Genomic DNA, 20,733 nt, shown 5'->3' on the forward strand with positions numbered 1-20,733 from the left:
TCTTAACCTGAAACTGTTCTTAACCTGAAGCACCACTTTAGCTAATGGGGCCTCCTGCTGCTGCCGCACCGCCAGAGCACAATTTCTGTTCTCATCCTGAAGCAAAGTTCTTAACCCGAGGTAATATTTCTGGGTTAGCGGAATCTGTAACCTGAAGCGTATGTAACCCGAGGTACCACTGTCTCTGACTTTTAGAAGACATCTGAAGGCAGCCCTGTTTTGGGAAGTTTTTAATGTTTGATGTTCTATTCTGTTTTTAGTGTTCTGTTGGGAGCTGCCCAGATGGGTGGGGTATAAATTATTATTATTATTATTATTAGGCATGATTCTCCAGAATGCCAAGAAACAATAAATTGTTTTTTTTAAATATTTATTAAGATTTTCCAATTTTATACACAAAGAAAAACAGTTAACAAAACAAAAAGCAAAAATACACATTTAAAGACAAAACAAAACAAATATAATTCCCAATTCTTATTTCCATTACCTTATATCCCGGACCTCCTCTCACCTCCCCCTTTTGTATTCCAGTTCAAATTCTTAATTCAGCAAAATCCTTGTTGTCACATTGATGTAACTTATTTTAACTTAATATTCCACCTTTACATTACAGCTGGTAACGAAGAAACAATAAATTGTGAGGGTTAGGGTGGTGCAGAGAGGAACTCGCGTGCACAAACAGGTCATAGTTTGAATAAGGAACCTAGCAGGGGGGAGATGAGGAAATCTTTGGCCAAGGGTCCAAAAACCCAGGCACCCAGTTGCCGCTGGTTACTCAAATTGAGAGTAATGCTTGAGTTTCCAGAAGGTGGCTGATCTCTCCCTACCCATCACTGACTGAATTTATGCTGGTCTGTCTAGGATCTGCTTGCTGCCTTGTCCTGTTCTCAACCAGTACCCACTTCCTGGAGAAAGGGTTTCCCAGTTAGAGCTCTGACCTCTCTTGGCTAAGCTGTGTGTGGAAGGAAGGGAGGGAGGGAGGGAGGGTGATCAGGCCCACTTGGGGCTCTGCTATCCTTCCAAACCAGCTGCCACAAAATCCGGCTGGTGCCTTCGGATTTGCAAAAGTTACCGTATTTTTCGCTTCATAAGACACACTTTTTTCTTCCTAAAAAGTAAGGGGAAATGTCTGTGCGTCTTATGGAGCAAATGCGTGGTCCCTGGAGCCGAATTGCCCAGGGGCAAAAAGAAGATCATGCTTTTTTTTTTTTTTTTTTTTTTTTTTTGAAAGAGGGAAGTGGGTGTTGAAACAAAGCCGCTGATCGTTTGCCGATTGGCGAGAGAGATAAGGGACGCTAGAGATGAAGGAGGCTGCCTGGGAGGGGGGAGGTAAAGACAGCAAACTTGCAAAGGGGGGAAACAGGAAGACTAAAGCAATAAGGAGAGAAAATAGAAGAAAAGGAGGAGCAAAAAACTGCTCTAGCTAAGGAAAAGACACTAAGGCAAACAAGAGGAAAGGGAGTGTTGAAAGGAAACAGCTGATCGGTGGTATCGGAAGAAAGATAAGGGACACTAGCGAGGCTGCCTGGGAGGGGGGGAGGTAAAAGCCCATGGATCCTCAGGACTTTTACATTGGGTCACCCCAAATTCACCATCAGATCACATAGCATGTCCATGGCTACAGCCTGCACCAAAAAAATCAAGCACCCACTGTTTCCTGGGGCTGCAATGGTGCAAAAATGTGGTTACAAAGCACAGATCTGCATGGATCCTCAGGATTTTTGCATTAAAAGGTAAAGGTACCCCTGCCCGTACGGGCCAGTCTTGACAGACTCTAGGGTTGTGCGCTCATCTCACTCTAGAGGCCGGGAGCCAGTGCTGTCCACAGACACTTCCGGGTCACGTGGCCAGCGTGACAAGCTGCATCTGGCGACCCAGCGCAGCACACGGAAATGCCGTTTACCTTCCCGCTGGTAAGCGGTCCCTATTTATCTACTTGCACCCGGGGGTGCTTTCGAACTGCTAGGTTGGCAGGCGCAGGGACAGAGCAATGGGAGCTCACCCCGACGCTCCCGTTTGCATTGGGTCACCCCAGATACGCCATCAGATCACATGTCTGTGGCCACAGCATCAGCCACAAAAATCATACGACCACTGTTTCGTTCAGAATATTTTTTCCCTTGTTTTACTCTAAAAACTAGGTGCGTCTTATGGAGCGAAAAATATGGTGCCCTCCAGTCTCCCTGCTTCTTTGGGTTTCCCCCACACTCTCTGGATAAAGACCAAATCCTGTACTTGAGCATCGAGAAGGACACATCTCTTAACCTGTCCATTTCCATCCCACAGAATTACTGCGACGGCGTCCAGCGTCGGAGCTGCTGGGATTCCTGCGGGTGGCGTCCTCACCCTCGCCATCATCTTGGAAGCTGTCGGGCTGCCCACCAACGACATCTCCCTCATTCTGGCAGTGGACTGGCTTGTGTAAGTACCCCGAGGGCAAAGTTTGAGGGAGAGGCTCAGCGACCGGCGATTTCCCTGACTGATGTTCACAGCGTTGCAGGGTTGGCAGGCTGGCTAGTCCCAACTTCCCCGTCAAAAGACTGGATCTTTTTCCCTCCCGCCTCCTTGCTAGTCCCCCTTCAGGTCCTCTTCCTCTTGCCTTGGCCTCATTCTGCAAGCTTAGAGGAGGGACTTTTGCAGCAAGTGGCTCAAGGAAGAGGCCCCAGGTTCACATAGGAAAGCAGAAGCCATTGCAGAGAGTTGCTGCCTTGAAAGGGGGTGGTAGATAACCAGTTGAATCTTCCGCAAATAATCCTCCCAAGGACAATTTTTTGGGGCAGGGCATTTGACTGGACAAAGTTGCCATGGACCAAGGCCACATTTGCACCGTACACTGTTAAAAGATGCCAAATCATGCCCATTCCGCATTTATAAGAATTCGATCTTTTACCGTGGCAACACCTAAACTTGAACTTGCTGCCTGTTGACATCACCCGTGCTCCCGCACTGTTCTCTTTTTTTTTCACCTTCTGAAGTTTGTTTTATTGATCAGACAAGGCTACCCAGATGCAGAGAACGTTGATGTGTGTTTTGATCTGTTTTTAGTTTATTGCTGATTTTAATTCTTAGTTTTTTTCAGCTGTTTTTGCCGTTAATTTTACTGTTTCCTCCTTCTTGTAAACCACTTTGAAGTTTGTTTTAAAAATTTACAAACAAGCTGTGTATAGGTTTTATGAAATACTAAAAATAATACATTTAAAGGGTTATGATTCCGCTTTAAACAACGGCTTCGGCTGGAAAATCCTGGGAGCTGTAGTTTATTCAGGGTGCAGAGAGTTGTTAGACATTCCTATTCCCCTTCACAGCTACAATTCCCAGAGTTGCCTGTACAGTGGTGCCTCGCAAGACGAAAAGAATCCGTTCTGCGAGTCTCTTCTTCTAGCGGTTTTTTCGTCTTGCGAAGCAAGCCCATTGACGGATTAGCGGATTAGCGCTATTAGCAGCTTTTAGCGGCTTAGAAAAGGGGGGGGGAACCCCGCAGGAACTCGCAAGACATTTTCGTCTTGTGAAGCAAGCCCATAGGAAATTCGTTTTGTGAAGCACCTCCAAGACAGAAAACTCTTTCGTCTAGCGAGTTTTCCGTCTTGCGAGGCATTCGTCTTGCGGGGCACCACTGTAAAGAAGGACTGATCATTAAACTAGGGAACTCTGGGAATTGTAGTTTTGGGAGGGGAACAGAGTCTCCTGACAACACTCTGTACAAACCACAGCTCCCAGAATTCTTCAGGGGAAGCCATTCCTGTTTAAAGTGGTATCAGTGTGCTTTCAGTGGATGGTGCAGATGTGGTCAGAGTCAGGCCATTGGTCTGTCTACCCCTGTAATCGGAGTTGAAGTAGCAGCTCTCCAAAGATTCAAGCAGGGGTCTTTTCCAGTTTCGCTGCCTGATGACGTCCTTTCAAGCATGGATGCAGTGTTGACTGTGGAACCTTCTGACTCCGAGCCATTTTTCTTGCATTTTTTTTTTTTAACCCAGTCGCTCTGGGGAGGAATCAAGGATCCTCTCCTCCAGCTCTCCTTCAATATGTCCCCGGGATGCCTATTCCCCCCTCCCCCCCCCCCCGCTGAGCAGTGTGTTTTGCTCATGGCAGCCAGGGGGTGTATTTGTCCAACGGACTTGTCCAGTATGGCTGGCTGGACCAGGTGTGCTGAGGGTCCCTGGGGGGCCTCAGAGGAAAGGTTAAAAGCAGCTGAGCATTTAGCTTTTCCTCCTGTCGCTTGGGGGAATCTGCACATGGCGCAAGAATACAGGAAGGGCCCGGCTGGATCTGGCCCAAAGGTCTTGCCTGGTTCAGCAGTCACATGCCTCTGCGATAGCTGTCAACATTTCCCTTTTTAAAAGGGAAATTCCCGTATTCTGAATAGGATTCCTCGTAAGAAAAGGGAAAAGTTGACAGCTATGGCCTCTGCGTTTTCTTAAGCGGGGCACAAAGGTCTCAGCCTTTCCCTGCTGTCCGTCTGGTTCTCAGAGATAGATTGCTCCTGAACATGGAGGCTCTGTGTCCAGTGTACGTTGCTAACAACCCTTGTTGCTTAACTCCGAGCACCTCAGTCATTGCCTCTTTCGTTTGCACCAGGGATCGCACCTGCACCGTCCTAAACGTGGAAGGCGATGCTTTTGGCGCTGGGCTCCTGCAGGTGTACACCGAAAGGACGGAAGGCAAGGCAGAGGCAGAGGAGCTGATGGAGATCAAGACGGACGGCGGCAAGGAAGTGGGGGCGGAAGAAGGCTCCCCCCTGATCAAGAGGGACGGGCCTGCCCCCTTGGAGGGCATCAACTCCTGCGAAAAAGAATCCGTGATGTAAAGCAGCCTACGAAGAGGCTAGACTTCATTTTTTTAAAGTTAGGGTTCCATTTTTAAGGACAGCTCCCGAATCTGCTCCACCTTTGAAAGACTTCTGTTTCCCATAAGAAGCAAGGGCAGGCGGTTTGGTGATGGGGAACTTCTTCGATTTTCACCCAGCACACTCCTTTCCACCTTTTTTAAATGACTGATTTTTCACACAGTGCTTTGAAAATTTCAAACGGGACTTCCCCCCCCCCCTGAAAAATGTCAATGTTGGGGGCTTGATGCTGCCTGGAAATAGCTCTGCTTGGCTGGAAGCCTCTCCCTCTTTAAGGAGATGAGGGTTGGGGGTGCTGTTGCTCAGGAGAAAGGGCGCTCTGGATATTCTCAGAGGCACAACACTTTGCACGTTCCAGGCTGAACCCTTAAGTTTTTTAATCTGCAATGTGGAAACTGGTAGCAGTGACTTTGGAGGTCTCTTAATATCACTCTTTTCCTTCTTCCAGATCTCTAGCTACCTTTGCTGCTTTTTATTTTATTTTATTTTGTGTTTTGGACCAAGCAAGGGGGTTGGGTGTTGTCCTTTCCGTGTCTAGTATCTTTGACTCCCTCCCATTGTCGTCACCCCCCTTTTTAGTTACATTTCATTGCAGGAAGAGGAAGCAGACTGCTTTATTTCCGGACAGATTTATTCTCCCCTGGCCCACCCCACAATTCAATAACTTGAGCAGTGCACCGCTTGAACCTATAAATACCTATCGTCAAACAGGAATGGGGGGAGAGAGAATTTCTTTCTGCCTTTTACAATTTCTTTGCCTTGCAACTTCTCTTCAAATCCTTATGCCAAGGCTGTGCGATGTGCAATTGAACATTGAGAGTCACCGCTGGGTCGCTGGAATTTCTGCCATTCCCTGCAAAGCCAAAATTTTCCTTGAACTGCTTAAAACCTACATATTTTCCTCCCTTCTTCCCTGCTTGGGTCATCACGTGCAAGAACTAGACAGCACTCCAGTGCTCTCTTGAAGTGGCAACTCCTGGTTCCAGCAGCTGCGATGTAATTTAATTTATTTCTGGAACTTAAAAGGATCCGAATGGTGTTTTTTCTCTCCACACTGGAATTAAAGGGGCTGGGCAGCGTTGGGAGGTCAAAGAAAGTGAGAGACAGTGGAGTAGCTTCAGGGGTGAGAGTTAACCTCTGTGGCTTAGTTTCTCATCACTTTTATTCCAGTCTTGTGCCGAGCAGCCGCTGATGTGCAAGTGGTCAGGCTTTGCAGAAGGAGCTGGTGAGTGGTGGCCCCCCTGGACCAAATTTTCGGCAATGCCTGGCCTGTCCAAAGCCCAGCAGACGCTGAAGCAGACATTGGCAGTGAGGAAGAAAGGGAGGAAGTACCACCGATGATGGGATAGAGTAGGAAAAGTGGTGGGGGAATCTCTTTGGATAGGTGTGTATGCGGGAGGTGAACCTCCAGGGTCCTTCTGTCTTCCTTGCAGTGGCTGACAAAGGTCTGGCAGCACCCCCACAGAGAACTGCAGGGCCTTAACTTGAAGCAAATATATGCTTATGCACACACAGGGTCACTTGGAAACCGTGCCCGGGCCTGCAGCCTTGGCCTTGTCTCACACGCAGGCTTAGACTTTGACCAATGGAATCTTTTGTACCTTTTCAAGTGTCTGCAATCTTGAGGACTGGGAACTTAGCTGATTCTCCCATACGGCCTCGGTCCAGTATACCTGAAGGAGCGTCTCCACCCCCATCGTTCTGCCCAGACACTGAGGTCCAGCTCCGAGGACCTTCTGGCAGTTCCCTCGCTGCGAGAAGCCAAGTTACAGGGAACCAGGCAGAGGGCCTTCTCGGTAGGGGCACCCGCCCTGTGGAATGCCCTCCCACCAGATGTCAAAGAGAACCATAACTACTGGACTTTTCGAAGACATCTGAAGGCAGCCCTGTTTAGGGAAGCTTTTAATGTTTAATAGATTATTGTATTTTAATATTCTGTTGGAAGCTGCTCAGAGTGGCTGGGGAAATGCAGCAAGATGGGTGGGGTATAAATATTATTATTATTATTATTATTATTATTATTATTATTATTGGCATTGGATTCTACCCGGCCATATCTACTTCCATACGTTGTAGCTTCCGGAGCCTGTAGATCGGAATCCAGATGCTGGTACCTTATCCCTCCACAATGCCCTGTGCAGATCCAGAATGCATACTATAATAATAATAATTCATTATTTATACCCCAGCCACTCTGGATGGCTCCCAACCAGAATATTAAAAACACTATAAAAGATCAAAGATTAAAAACTTCCCTAAACAGGGCTGCCTTCAGATGTCTTCTAAAAGTCAGAGAGTTGTTTATTTCCTTGACATCTGATGGGACGGCGTTCCACAGGGTGGGCGCCACTACCTTTTGCTGATGAAAATGTGGGTTTCGCCGCAGGCGCTCATAACCTGGCCAATAGCTGCCTGAAGCATATCAGTGGAGATGTTTTGCAGTCTTAAAAAAAAATAAAAATCAGTAGAATGTCAGAGCTTTTAAATCCGACTTCAGTGTTTTGAACTGTAGATCTTATTGATTAGTTGGCTGCATTCTCTTCCATTTTGGCCATGCAGGACTCCTTAGTAGGCTTTGTGTGTCAAAATTCGGAGGTAGGCTTCAAGTGGTGTCTAGGCAAACACCAATTGCAGCATGGGGCAATTAGGTTTTGCTCTCTCAGTGCACTGGAAGCAGATATTCTGGTAATGTTCCTTTAAGATCTTCCTGCTGCTGAAATGTTACTTGATGGAAGCGCTAGAGAAAGGGCTGCCTAGTCCCCTTCTTTAGTTACTCTTCTAAAGCATGTAAGAAGTTAGGGAGAGCCATCTGTTGGCAAAATTGATCAACCTGTTGTTAACCGCCCTGTGATCATTGGATGAAGAGCAGTATACAAATTTAAATAATAATCATAATCTCTGACGGGTTTATGCTCCTCCATCTAGCAACTTTCTCCTTCAGGAGTTCTTGTGGTTGTGCAAAGGAGACTTAAGGAAGTGGTGAACAGGGCTGTGTGCACCCTGCAGAGAAACGCACAGCGGAAAATGCTGGATTGGTAGACGATGTGTGAATTAAATATACCGTATTTTTCGCTTCATAAGATGCACCAGACCATAAGACGCACCTAGTTTTTGGAGGAGGAAAACAAGGGGGAAAAAATTCTGAATCTCAGAAGCCAGAACAACAAGAGGGATCGCTGCGCAGTGAAAGCAGCAATCCCTCTTGCTGTTCTGGCTTCTGGGATAGCTGCGCAGCCTGCATTTGCTCCATAAGACGCACACACATTTCCCCTTACTTTTTAGGAGGGAAAAAGTGAGTCTTATAGAGCAAAAAATACGGTATTTACTTTGTGAACATCATAATAATGTTGCAAGGACGGCACAAGTAGGTATTTTCTTTTCACCTCTGACTGCTGAAAGTTGTAGATTCTGAAATACTTATACAGTGGTACCTCAGGTTACATACGCTTCAGGCTACAGACTCCGCTAACCCAGAAATAGTATCTCGGGTTAAGAACTTTGCTTCAGGATGAGAACAGAAATCGTGCTCCGACGGCATGGTGGCAGCAGGAGGCCCCATTAGCTAAAGTGGTGCTTCAGGTTAAGAACAGTTTCAGGTTAAGAACGGACCTCCAGAACGGATTAAGTTCTTAACCCGAGGTACCACTGTATAAGGAATGAGTTAGGAACTTCCTTCTCCCCCAAAATAAAAGCTACTCTTTTGTGACTGGTTCACCACCTGCATGCAATAGCACATAATGTTCTGGAGTTCTCCCTTCGTGCCAACAGAGCTCCCCACCTGTTTGGGCAGGAATGGTGTTTTAAGTGTTCTCTGAGTGGGCGGAGATCGCTGGCATTAAACAGGAGCTCTCTAGATTGCACCTCCGCATGGGTTTGTGTCAAGGCTTTCCCTGCCCAAGCAACGTTTATGATAATGCCTGTTGAGATCAGATTGCCAGATGAGGGGTGGAAACACCTGCTGTCACTTTTGGGGGCACAGGCTGTACTACATCAAAGCCCGGAGCCTGCAAGTTTCAGGGTTTGACCTTTTGGTTCTAGCAAGTCCAGGTGTGACTTAACAAGGAGAGAAAAGTGTGGGACTCTGGGATGGCGGAAAGAAGCATAGGCTTCAATTCAAAGCGGATAAGTGGTTAAGGTTCACAGCCCTTGGGTGTGGGGCTCCAGGGTCTTCCTCCTTTCCGTGGCTAGCAAAGCCAAAATGAAATTGTGCACAGACTGCAAAATAAATTGTACAAAACATGAAACTAAGCCAGTGTTATCCGTGTGCCTGATTTATATACAGGATCTGGTTTTCCTTGGTACATGATTTTTTGCTTTTAGCGCAGAACGCATGCATTCCCTGGCGTTGGGTGATCATAGGAGGCTGGCTCCTGTACCCCTCGTTCCACATTCCACTTTGGGTAAACCTTCAAATGCCAGTGACTGGTATCCAGCTGGCACTTCAAAATAAACATGGGTTTTGTTTTAGTGCCAAATATGCCACCCTCCGTATTCTGCAGGTGGATTGTTCCAAGTGGGAAGCTGTGGGTGCAAGTTGGTACTCTTCACGCTGTTTTAGTTAACATTCGCTACCTCCTGTTGCTTAAAAGTACCCTCCGTTGCTGAACGCCGTTCAGAATTGCCCTCAACCCACAAAGAGGGGAAGTGCGGACGACCATTGGGGCTAAGCCCCTACCATCTGCAAAGGGGTTTGGGTGCACATGACAGCTGACACTTCGGTGATCCTGATCCACAAAATTTGGGAAAGGAACCTACGGGGTCTTGCTGCTTGGCCAGAGAGAGGATCATCTGCTTGCTGCTAAGTCTTCTCAGCTGCTCAGTGAAAACAGGAGATGGGCACAGCCTCAGTCTCTTTCCTTCTGCTTATGCTGCTATTGCAGTTCTCCTGCCCTCAGTCCCGATCCTGTACGGAAGAGAGCCTAGCCTGGAGGCTGCCTATAATGCTAAGTGTTATTGGGTGGTGCACTTGCTTTAGGTTCTGTTTCATAGTCAACAGAGATGCAGAACGGCACCATCTCTGTATGTCGGGGGCGTATTTGACGCCTGGGTTAAGAGCTGGCTTCCCTAGGAAGCAGCTATGTTAACTTTCTTCCCAATATCGGAACAGGTGAGCCAGGTGGGCTGTTGTGGCAGCTGGCATTTTTCTCCGATGTTGAACCTGCTGGGCTTTGGCGGGGGCAGAGGGGTGGCGGCGGGCTTGCATTTCTTCAAACCAGGCCCTGCTCTTCTGTCTTTAGTAACAGCCTGATCTGCAGGGAGCTGATTCTTTCTGTGCTTTTAAAGCTGCACCTGCAGATCAAGCTGCTCTTAAAAAGATACAGGCAAGGAATGTCGTGTTTCTGGTGAGCTAGCGACCCCCCAAAGTGGTGGCGAGACTGATTTTTGGGGGGTGGGGGAGATAAATCAGGTTGTTTTTTATTTGCATACAATCTCCTTCCTACATTGTGGGGTGGGTGGAGGAAACGTGCAATTGCCACATCGTACAAGATAATAAAAACAGATTTGGAAGCAATGTGTGTCGGTTTGTTTTCTTCATTAATGTTAAATCGTTTTTGTGGCACTTCCACCCCGCGGAAGGCGATTGCGTTATCACTTTTTTACGCTTGAGGCTTCCGATGTAATGTGTGGTCAGCAGTTGCCAGCAGGTTGCCTACAGCACCCCAGGTTTCCACAGGTCTCTGCTGATGAAATTAGGTTTCAAAGCATTGTCTGTAGTCAATAGAATCTTCTGCAGTGTCTAAGAAGGGTGTCTGCAATAGTTTTTTCTGCCCATTAGTCCAAAAGCAACCCCTGCCAGTGATGCTGACCACTGCAAGCAACAGCTTGTTGTTGTTGTTGTTGTTGTTGTTGTTGTTGTTTAGTCGTGTCCAACTCTTTGTGACCCCATGGACCAGAGCACGCCAGGCACTCCTGTCTTCCACTGCCTCCCGCAGTTTAGTCAAACTCATGCTGGCAGCTTCGAGAACACTGTCCCACCATCTCATCCTCTATCGTCCCTTTCTCCTTGTGCCCTCCATCTTTCCCAACATCAGGGTCTTTTCCAGGGAGTCTTCTCTTCTCATGAGGTGGCCAAAGTATTGGAGCCTCAGCTTCAGGATCTGTCCTTCCAGTGAGCACTCAGGGCTGATTTCCTTCAGAATGGAGAGGTTTGATCTTCTTGCAGTCCATGGGACTCTCGAGAGTCTCCTCCAGCACCATAATTCAAAAGCATTTATTCTTCGGCGATCAGCCTTCTTTATGGTCCAGCTCTCACTTCCATACATCACTACTGGGAAAACCATAGCTTGAACTATACAGACCTTAGCAATGGCTTATTAATTACTAAAAATGAGAATTGTTCCAACAATTTTTTTGTCTTATTATTACAGGAACTTCCATGATAAATAAATAAATAAAGTACTACAAGCCATTGCCTGCATGGGTTGTCCTCTTCCTCCCCCCCCCCAAACTCTTATTTGCAGTTCCTGAGTTTAGTGGAAGTGATAATACCCTAAGGTAGCCTTCCTACCTTAGGGAGAAGGAAACGTGGGAACCTGCCTTACACCTGGTCTATTTGTTCATCTAACTCAGCACAGTACTTTAATGGGCAGTGGGACGCGGGTGGCGCTGTGGTCTAAACCACCGGGCCTCTTGGACTTGCCGATCAGAAGGTCGGCAGTTCGAATCCCTGCGACTGGATGAGCTCTCTTACTCTGTCCCAGCTCCTGCCAACCTAGCAAACCTAGCAATTTGAAAGCATACTAGTGCAAGTAGATTAATGGGTTCCGCTGCGGCGGGAAGGTAAACAGTGTTTCCATGCGCTCTGGTTTCCATCACGGTGTTCCATTGTGCCAGAAGTGGTTTAGTCATGCTGGGCACATCAGCCAGAAAGCTGTCTGTGGACAAACTCTGGCTCCCTCAGCCTGAAAGCGAGATAAGTGCTGCGACCTCATTGTTGTTTAGTCGTTTAGTCGTTTAGTCGTGTCCGACTCTTCATGACCCCCTGGACCAGAGCACGCCAGGCACTCCTGTCTTCCACTGTCTCCCGCAGTTTGGTCAAAGGCATGCTGGTAGCTTCGAGAACACTGTCCAAACATCTCATCCTCTGTCGTTCCCTTCTCCTTGTGCCCTCCATCTTTCCCAACATCAGGGTATTTTCCAGGGAGTCTTCCAGGGACGAGATGGTTGGACAGTGTTCTCGAAGCTACGAACATGAGTTTGACCAAACTGGGGGAGGCATTGGAAGACAGGAATCCCTGGCGTGCTCTGGTCCAGGGGGTCACGAAGAGTCGGACACGACTAAACAACAATCTGTCCTGTATCTTCATTCCAAATACTGAAGGGGAACATTGCAAGCCACATCATGTACTCTTGACTGTAGCTACATTTCTAGCCGGTGGCAGGTTGGAAGCCGGAACCACAGTCAACTCTGCACGAAAGCCAAGGGGCGTTTGCTGTCTCTGCGGGCTGCACTAAGCTCAAGGCAAGTTCGGGTATCCTGCAAATCCTGGCCTGCTCCGGCAAACTCTGAGAAACTGCTCGTGCCTGGGCTGAATAGCTGCGTGGGTGCAGCTCCTGGGTGCTCGCCAGCCTCTGAACAAAGGAACGCAGGGCTTGAGGTACAAGGAAAAACAGACCTTAAGGGAACGCGGTCTTCTGTCCTCTGTTGACTTGCTGCAGCTTGCTTCCCACTCTGCCCTTTTGGTACCTGGCAAGGTTGAAGCTCCTGGCACATACACGACACACCCAAACGGCTGGGTGTGTAACAAGGGGAAGCTGTGTGCACAAAGGGAGAGGGAGGCTTGGCTGGGGAGGCACAGGCCCGACACTGCTTGGCTGCGGGGCTGCAGTTTTTATTTCCCATTAAATAAAAAATTAAGGTCATATATATATATAATAAATGTTCATGGGTTAGCCAGGCAAACACATACATAAATGTATGTATGGGCCACATGTTTGACGCAGCACAGGAGGGCAGTCCTGGAGCCATTTTGACTCCCAAACTGACCAAATGTTTTCTCTGCAAGGTCAAAGGAAAATGGAAAAGCCTCCCCATTGTCTTTTCATTCACAAAAGCTGTCTTAAGGGTATGTCTGTGTATGAATAGGGTGAGCCTGTGACCCGGCTCAGGAACTAAGTATTTGTCACTACAAAAGACTGGCCAGGCTCCCCAGGGTATCTAATCAAGTGAGCATTAACAGGTAACCTGCCAGACGAGGTAAACCACACACTCAGATTTCTGTTGTAGACCACCTTTCCTGTGATGTAGGTATGATGTTTCTGGGGGTGGTCTTGGACTCCAGGGCGGGCAATTTAAAATATCTATATAAGGGCGGGCACACCCGGGTTCTGGGTCCTCCTCCTTTCCTGCGTGTGAGGGGAGCACCCTGTTGCAACAGTTCAATAAAGATCAGGCTTACGAGCTGCTTTGCTTCTCAATATTCTCTGGTTGGCCTCTGTTCTTTTCTCCGACTGATGGAGAACCTACAAAGGACTCTATAAGGGCTCTTGTGTCCCCCATAAGGGAATAAGGGCAGATTTTCGTTTATTGCTCCCAAGAGAAGAGCCTAGTTAAAGCAAAGACAGACCTCTGTGCCAGAGCTTGGGAAGCTGCCTTATATTGTCAGACCGTTGGCTCTATTTAGCTTAGTATTGTCTTCACTGCAGGCAGGAATCTCCCAACCCTATCGTGGGATACAGATGATTGAACCTGCATGCAAAACAGTTGCTCTGAGCCATGGGCCTTCCCTTGTTGACAGCCAGATATTCAAGAGTGCTGGGCTAGGAGGAATAATGGTTTGACATGATACACTCCCTGTTGTTTTGTACCCATTTCCTAGACTGTCCGTAGGGGATGATGAGAGCTGGAGTCCAATGGCATTGGGAGGGCCATGCTATAAGCTACCCTGAGTGTCGTACAAAGCAAACCAAACACATTCTGGCAATGCATTTATTGTGCCTTTGGCAATTGCGTGACCGTCGCCCAGAAACAGGACTTAGCTGTTGATTTGTGTTGAAATACTCAGAAGAACAAAAGCTCCCGTGGATAGTTTTACATAAACCATAAAACTGATGCAAAATCTGCCGCCGGAAAACAATCACATAAGGTTTTGCCTCTTTTAAGTGTGGCCCAATCCCATGCATGTTTGTTCCGAATTATATCCCGCCCCCTGACAGCAAGAGGACTTATTCACAAGCTAAATTAATCCCCAGCGCTGTGTGGCTTTCCAAACAACATTCAGGAATTTAGTGCCTTTCCCAGCAGTGACTCACTACAATTTGCCTTGTGTACAGCTGCAATGGGCATAAAGAGTTTCACCGATCGAGCTGAAACTCAACCCCCCTCATTTTAGAAATCTGGACTCTCATGCAAATTCTGAAGACAAGAACAGCTTTGCTGGATCAGGCCAGCGGCACATCTAGGGCAGTATCCTGTTCTCACAGTGGCCAACCAGATGCCTGTGGAATCCTGCAAGCAGGACTTTGATACAACAGCCTTTCCCCCTTCTGCAGTTTCCAGCTACTGATATTCAGAAGCATAACAGCTCCCACTGCTGATGCAGAGCATAACCGTTGTGACGAGTAGCCATTGATAGCAAAAGATCCTCCATGAATTTCTCTAACCCTCCTTTAAAGCCATACAAGAGGACTTGGGGGACAGGGGGCAGGCTGGTGTGGAGGACTCCCTGGTCCTGAATGGGGTAACTGCCCCTGAAGGACCAGGTGTGCAGCCTGGGAGTCATTTTGGACTCACTGCTGTCCATGGAGGCGCAGGTCAATTCTGTGTCCAGGGCGGCTGTCACCAACTCCATCTGGTACGCAGCCTGAGACCCTCCCTGCCTGCAGACTGTCTCGCCAGAGTGGTGCATGCTCTAGTTATCTCCCGCTTGGACTACTGCAATGCGCTCTACGTGGGGCTACCTTTGAAGGTGACCCAGAAACTACAACTAATCCAGAATGCAGCAGCTAGACTGGTGACTGGGGGCGGCCGCCGAGACCACATAACACCGGTCTTGAAGGACCTACATTGGCTCCCAGTACGTTTCCGAGCACAATTCAAAGTGTTGGTGCTGACCTTTCAAGCCCTAAACGGCCTCAGTCCTGTATACCTGAAGGAGCGTCTCCACCCCCATCATTCTGCCCGGACGCTGAGGTCCAGCGCCTAGGGCCTTCTGGCAGTTCCCTCATTGCGAGAAGCAAAGCTACAGGGAACCAGGCAGAGGGCCTTCTTGGTGGTGGCGCCCGCCCTGAGGAATGCCCTCCCATCAGATGTCAAGGCGATAAACAACCACCTGACATTCAGAAGACATCTTAAGGCAGCCCTGTTCAGGGAAGTTTTTAATGTGTGACATTTTAGTGTATTTTTTGTCTCTGTGGAAGCCGCCCAGAGTGGCTGGGGGCGGGGTACAAATAATAAATTATTATTATTATTATTATCCAGTTTGGCAGCCATCACTGCCTCTTTAGCCAGGCATGGAGAGACTTTTTTGTCTGTCCTTAATCTTAGGCCCATCCGGTGAAACTGGATCTTGTGAGGGTGGCGGCAGCTGGCAGGCTGGAAGAGTGGAGGTTTGTAGCTTTGGTGTTTTGGGGCACTGTCTTATAAGGAAGTTTGAGGGCAGGCTGCTGCCGCCCTCTTCTGGCAAAAACTTCACACAACCTTGCAAAAAGCTGGGCAACAGGTATTGGAAGAAATTCAAAGAGTATTTAGCTAAATATTGTGATATAAGATAAATAGAAAATTATTGGAAGTAACAAATAGGCCTAGAGGTAGAATAAGAATATGTGGTAGTAAATCTTAAGGATTAGACTATCAACAAAGGAGAAGAGGTTAGTAAATGAAAGGAGTTAATTTTATTAGAAATATGAACTTGGGAGAACTGTTATACAGGAGATATAACGAAATTTAGTTAAGAGGAGACTCAAAGTCAGTTATCAGTGTGATGAGAGTTGGATATTTGAAGAGATAATTCTTTTTTTTGTGTGTAGTTTGTTGTAGTGTGGTGTGTTTTTCTTTGTTATGTGTATTGTTATGTTATTTTTGTGATGTTGAAAATCAATAAAAAAATTGGGGGGTAAAGCTGGGCAACAGGTGAGGTAGAGATTTTCTAGATCAGGCTTTCTCAACCTCAGCCCTCCAGATGTTTTGGACTACAATTCCCATCATCCCTGACCACTGCTCCTGCTAGGGATCATGAGAGTTGTAGGCCAAAAACATCTGGAAGGCAGAGGTTGAGGAAGCCTGTTCTAGATCTACCCCCTAACGTTAACTCTGAGCTGTGACTTTTAGCTAAGGATCAGATCCCAGATTGCATTTGTAGAAATCTCTTGCATGCACCAAGTCCTTGGCTGGAAAGGAACTGCGGCCCTCCATGCCCATTTTCACTTCCAGCTCAGGGAAAACCCACTTCCTTTCCAGGTCCGTCTGTTTCCTGCAACAGCAATGATGTTTCCTTTTTCGCTGGCTTGTTTCTTTCCTTACTGCTGCTTTCAATCTTCTCTGTACACAATTTATGTGATAAATGCAAGCCACAGATACATTTGCTGAAAGATAACCTGCCCATGGACTGCAAGAAGATCAAACTTATCCATTCTTAGGGAAATCAGCCCTGAGTGCTCACTGGAAGGACAGATCCTGAAGCTGAGGCTCCAATACCTTGGCCACCTCCTGAGAAGAGAAGACTCCCTGGAAAAGACCCTGATGTTGGGAAAGATGGAGGGCACAAGGAGAAGGAGATGACAGAGGACGAGATGGTTGGACAGTGTTCTCGAAGCTACCAGCATGAGTGTGACCAAACTGTGGGAGGCAGTGGAAGACAGGGGTGCCTGGTGTGCTCTGGTCCAAGGGGTCACGAAGAGTCGGACACGACTAAACAACTAAACAACAACAACACAACCTGCCTCTGTATTAAAGGCCAGGCAGGAGCCAGGATTTTTTTAAAAAAAACCACAACTCTAGGATTATTGGGAGAGGGTAAACTTCAGAGGCGGCAGTAACTGGGAGGGCAGATTATCAGCTGAAATCTCAGGTCCTGGAAAGCAGACATCCGCTTTTGTATTTCCTGCGTCTGTGATATGAAGGGGGTGGGGAAACCTCTATGTTGTCTACAGGGGACATTTAATTTCAAAATATCTCTTCCGCTTTCTGAAGAACACTAGGTGAGCATCATTAACATGAATAAATCAAAGGCCCACAAGGCATTAGAGCCTTGTGACACCAGAATTACCAACACCCGAACGTGTGCAAAAATTTGAAAGCGCAGGATTGTCAATACCATAAACTGGGTCTATACAGTGGTGCCCCGCAAGACGAACGCCTCGCAAGATGGAAAACCTGCTAGACGAAAGGGTTTTCCGTTTTGGAGGCGCTTCGCAAAACGAATTTCCCTATGGGTTTGCTTCGCAAGACGAAATGTCTTGCGAGTTCCTGCGGGTTTCCCCCCTTTTTCCTAAGCCGCTAAACCGCTTATCAGCTGATCTGCTAAAAGCCGCTAAACCGCTAATAGCGCTAATCCGCTGTCAATGGGCTTGCTTCGCAAGACGAAAAAACCGCTATACGAAGAGCCTCACGGAACGGATTAATTTCGTCTTGCGAGGCATCACTGTAATAGTTTCACTGCCATGGCCCTTCATCCAATATATCCCAGGAAATCCAGTTTGGGGCAGGTAATAATTCTACATCGGAGTTCTCTGTTCCCCTTCTGAATTCAAGTTACACGAAAGGAGATTTCAACTAAGCATCTGGAAAAACTTTCTGACAGAGCTGTTTGACAGTACAACAGACTCCCACAAAAAGTGGTTGGTTGGGCTGATAGATGCCCGTCACTGTGATTCTTGCAATGCAGGGGTTGGCCTAGATCATTTGTAGGCAAACTAAGGCCTGGGGGCCGGATCCGGCCCAATCGCCTTCTAAATCCGGCCCGCAGATGGTCCGAGAATCAGAACGTTTTTACATGAGTAGAATGTGTGCTTTTATTTAAAATGCATCTCTGGGTCATTAGTGGGGCATAGGAATTCGTTCATTGTTTCCCCCCCAAAATACAGTCCAGCCCCCCACAAGGTCTGAGGGACAGTGGACCGACCACCTGCTGAAAAAGTTTGCTGACCCCTGGCCTAGATGATTCTCGGGGTCCCTTCCCACTCTACAATTCTATGTTTCTACCCTTTCAACCCCAGTCCTCAGTGTTGTTTAGGGAAAAGGTGGAAGAGAAACAGAGGACATAAAGAGGGGCAGAGGCATTTTAAGAATTAAATCTGGGTGCCGTGGGTTCGGGTTGTGAGTTTGAAAATCTGAAGACTGGCTCTTTCATCTTCGGGGCAGTCAGGATATGGGCTCTTGCTTTCATGCCGAAGGTCTGCAATTAGCTACAAAGCCTCTCCTCAAGTGACCCTGGAGATTGAAGGCTGCCAAGCTGTGCATGTGAACTTGTAAATTGTGCTTGTGACGATGCATTCATGGCTATAAGGAAACTGCTTGCAGGGAGGTGAAGCAAGGTGACCATTGTTTGCACGACTTTTGGTACACTAGCACACAGCCGGAGAGGGACAACGAAACAGGCACTTTGCACCCGTACTAAGTGAGACACCTGCCACAGACGCTGCGTGGCCCCAGACAAGCCCACGATTGCTATGACTATGCCAGTGGGCTGGGGTCACGTGGGCAGGTGGGGCAGAGAGCCCAAAAGTCCACATCTGACCACCTTCAAAACCGCTAGCCACCCTCCCCAGGCAGTACAGTGGTACCTCAGGTTAAGTACTTAATTCGTTCCGGAGGTGCGTACTTAACCTGAAACTGTTCTTAACCTGAAGCACCACTTTAGCTAATGGGACCTCCTGCTGCTGACGCGCCGCCAGAGCACGATTTCTGTTCTCATCCTGAAGCAAAGTTCTTAACCTGAAGCACTATTTCTGGGTTAGCAGAGTCTGTAACCTGAAGCATATGTAACCTGAAGCGTATGTAACCCGTGGTACCACTGTACTAGTGGGCTGGAACAAAAGCAAAAACACAATGGGACTCTTTATGTTATTTCTCCTTCCTTTAGAGTTTTCCTACATTTCTGGTATTTTCTTTGGCTTAATCCAACAACCCCGGAGGAGGGTGAATTTTTTTTTTTTTTTTACTTTTTACTTTTTACAATGCTGTTAAATATAAGAAGCAAACCAACAGAAGCATTGCCAAGTTAAACGCGAGTGGCACAAGGTTTGTTTTCTTTTTCTTTCTTTAAAATTTTTTAATAACACTGCAATCGTAAAACGCATCCCCAAGGCGAAATTTATGCAACACCCTGCTCCCACCCACCCCAGCCCCGCCAACGACTTTCAGCGAGGGGAAGTGAGGTGTCTGCACAAATGACTGCAGAATGAGTCTATTTCCTATGGGAGTGGGTGGGTTGTAACTCTGCCACCACCCACTCTGCCAGGCAAGGGTATACAGGCAACCCCCCCCCCATTTATGCACGCTCAATATATGTGTGATCACATATATGCCCTGAACGCAGAATTGACCTGAAAATGCCACAAAAACGTAGTGGAAAGGGGCAAGAAGGGGTACTTGCAGGCTTTTTCAACGTGTTTCAAATACCATATTTTTCGCTCCATAGGGCACACCGGACCATACGGCACACCTAGTTTTTAGGGGGGGAATAAAGAAAAGAAATTATTCCCCCCCCCAGCCGCGGGGCTGGGGGGGGGGGAAGAAGCCCGAGCTTCCCCCAACCCCAGCCCCCAGAACAGGTCCAGGAGTGGCGGCAAGATTGTGTGCAACCTCGCCGCCGCTCCCAGAGCTTGTGGGGCTGGGGACGGGGGAAGGCCCAGCTTCCCCCGACCCCAGCCCCCAGAACAGGCTGCTATCCGCAAGCCTTCGGAGCCCGGTGGGAACTCCAGGCACCGACCCCTCTCGCTCTCCAGGCTTCAGCAAAAGCCTGCATTCGCTCCATAGGACGCACACGCATTTCCCCTTCATTTTTGGAGGGGAAAAGGTGCGTCCTATAGAGCGAAAAATATGGTATACGTGATTTCACTCATTAAAGGCGCGATGCCTCAGAACGTAACCCCCACATAAATGGAGAGTTGCCTTTATGTCTTTGCAACGGCCCCTTGTCTCTAGAATATCTGTTTTTAATAAGTTTTTAATATTTAATGCTGTTTTGTTTTTAACACTCAATTGGGAGCCGCCCAGAGTGGCTGGGGAAACTCAGCCAGATGGGCAGGGTATAAATAATAAATTATTACTAAGTATGTTTTGCTGTGTTCTGTTTTATAAGCTGCTCTGAGGCGGCTTTTCCTCTTCAAGGCGGTTTAAACGTATGTTAGATAAAATCCAATTAATCCATCCAATAAATATCAGTTTGCAGCAGCAGAACCAAGCAGTGCTAAGAGGGATAGCGCCTCCCCCCAGTTCTGAATTCTACCAGGCAAGATCCTCGCATCTATGCTGCAGTTGTCTCCTTGCTGAATTTGCACCAATGGCATCTCTGCAGGAAGGCTGCCAGAGCGCGGCTGCAATCCTCAGCTTACCTCCTTTGGGGTATGCCCCGCTGACTTCACTTGAGCATTCAAAACAATGTGATCTAGTCCCCCACTGAAATCAAAGTCTACTGGTGCCCCTCAAAACCTGACCCCCTCGTGCTACAGCCAGCCTAGCTTCAGTGAGGAACAGCAGCTGCAGTGAGAAACGGCGCTTCCTGCATTCCAATCTACAGTGGTGCCTCGCAAGACGAAAAGAATCCGTTCCGCGAGTCTCTTTGTCTAGCGGTTTTTTCGTCTTGCGAAGCAAGCCCATTGACGGCTTAGCGGATTAGCGCTATTAGCGGTTTAGCGGCTTTTAGCGGCTTATCCGATAAGCGGCTTAGAAAAAGGGGGGGAAAGGAAAAAACCCCCGCAGGAACTCGCAAGACATTTTCGTCTTGCGA

General features: G+C 47.8%; 1 protein-coding gene and 1 long non-coding RNA gene across 2 annotated transcripts in view; one reads left to right on the forward strand and one right to left on the reverse strand.

Annotated features, from left to right (window-relative positions):
• Positions 1 to 5,868, forward strand: part of SLC1A5 (solute carrier family 1 member 5) — a 43,606-nt gene extending 37,738 nt beyond the window's left edge. Inside the window, exons 7-8 of the mRNA XM_081869127.1 lie at positions 2,287 to 2,421; positions 4,576 to 5,868. Of these exons, the coding sequence (XP_081725253.1) occupies positions 2,287 to 2,421; positions 4,576 to 4,804 (364 nt within the window). The 3' untranslated portion in view covers positions 4,805 to 5,868. The remainder of the gene's footprint in view (positions 1 to 2,286; positions 2,422 to 4,575) is intronic.
• The window catches only part of LOC309346269, a 242,295-nt gene that overhangs the window by 189,599 nt on the left and 31,963 nt on the right, over positions 1 to 20,733 (reverse strand). The window lies entirely within an intron of this gene.

This window comes from Podarcis erhardii (genome assembly GCF_964252035.2).
Source record: "Podarcis erhardii genome assembly, chromosome: 7".
Lineage (NCBI taxonomy): Eukaryota > Metazoa > Chordata > Lepidosauria > Squamata > Lacertidae > Podarcis > Podarcis erhardii.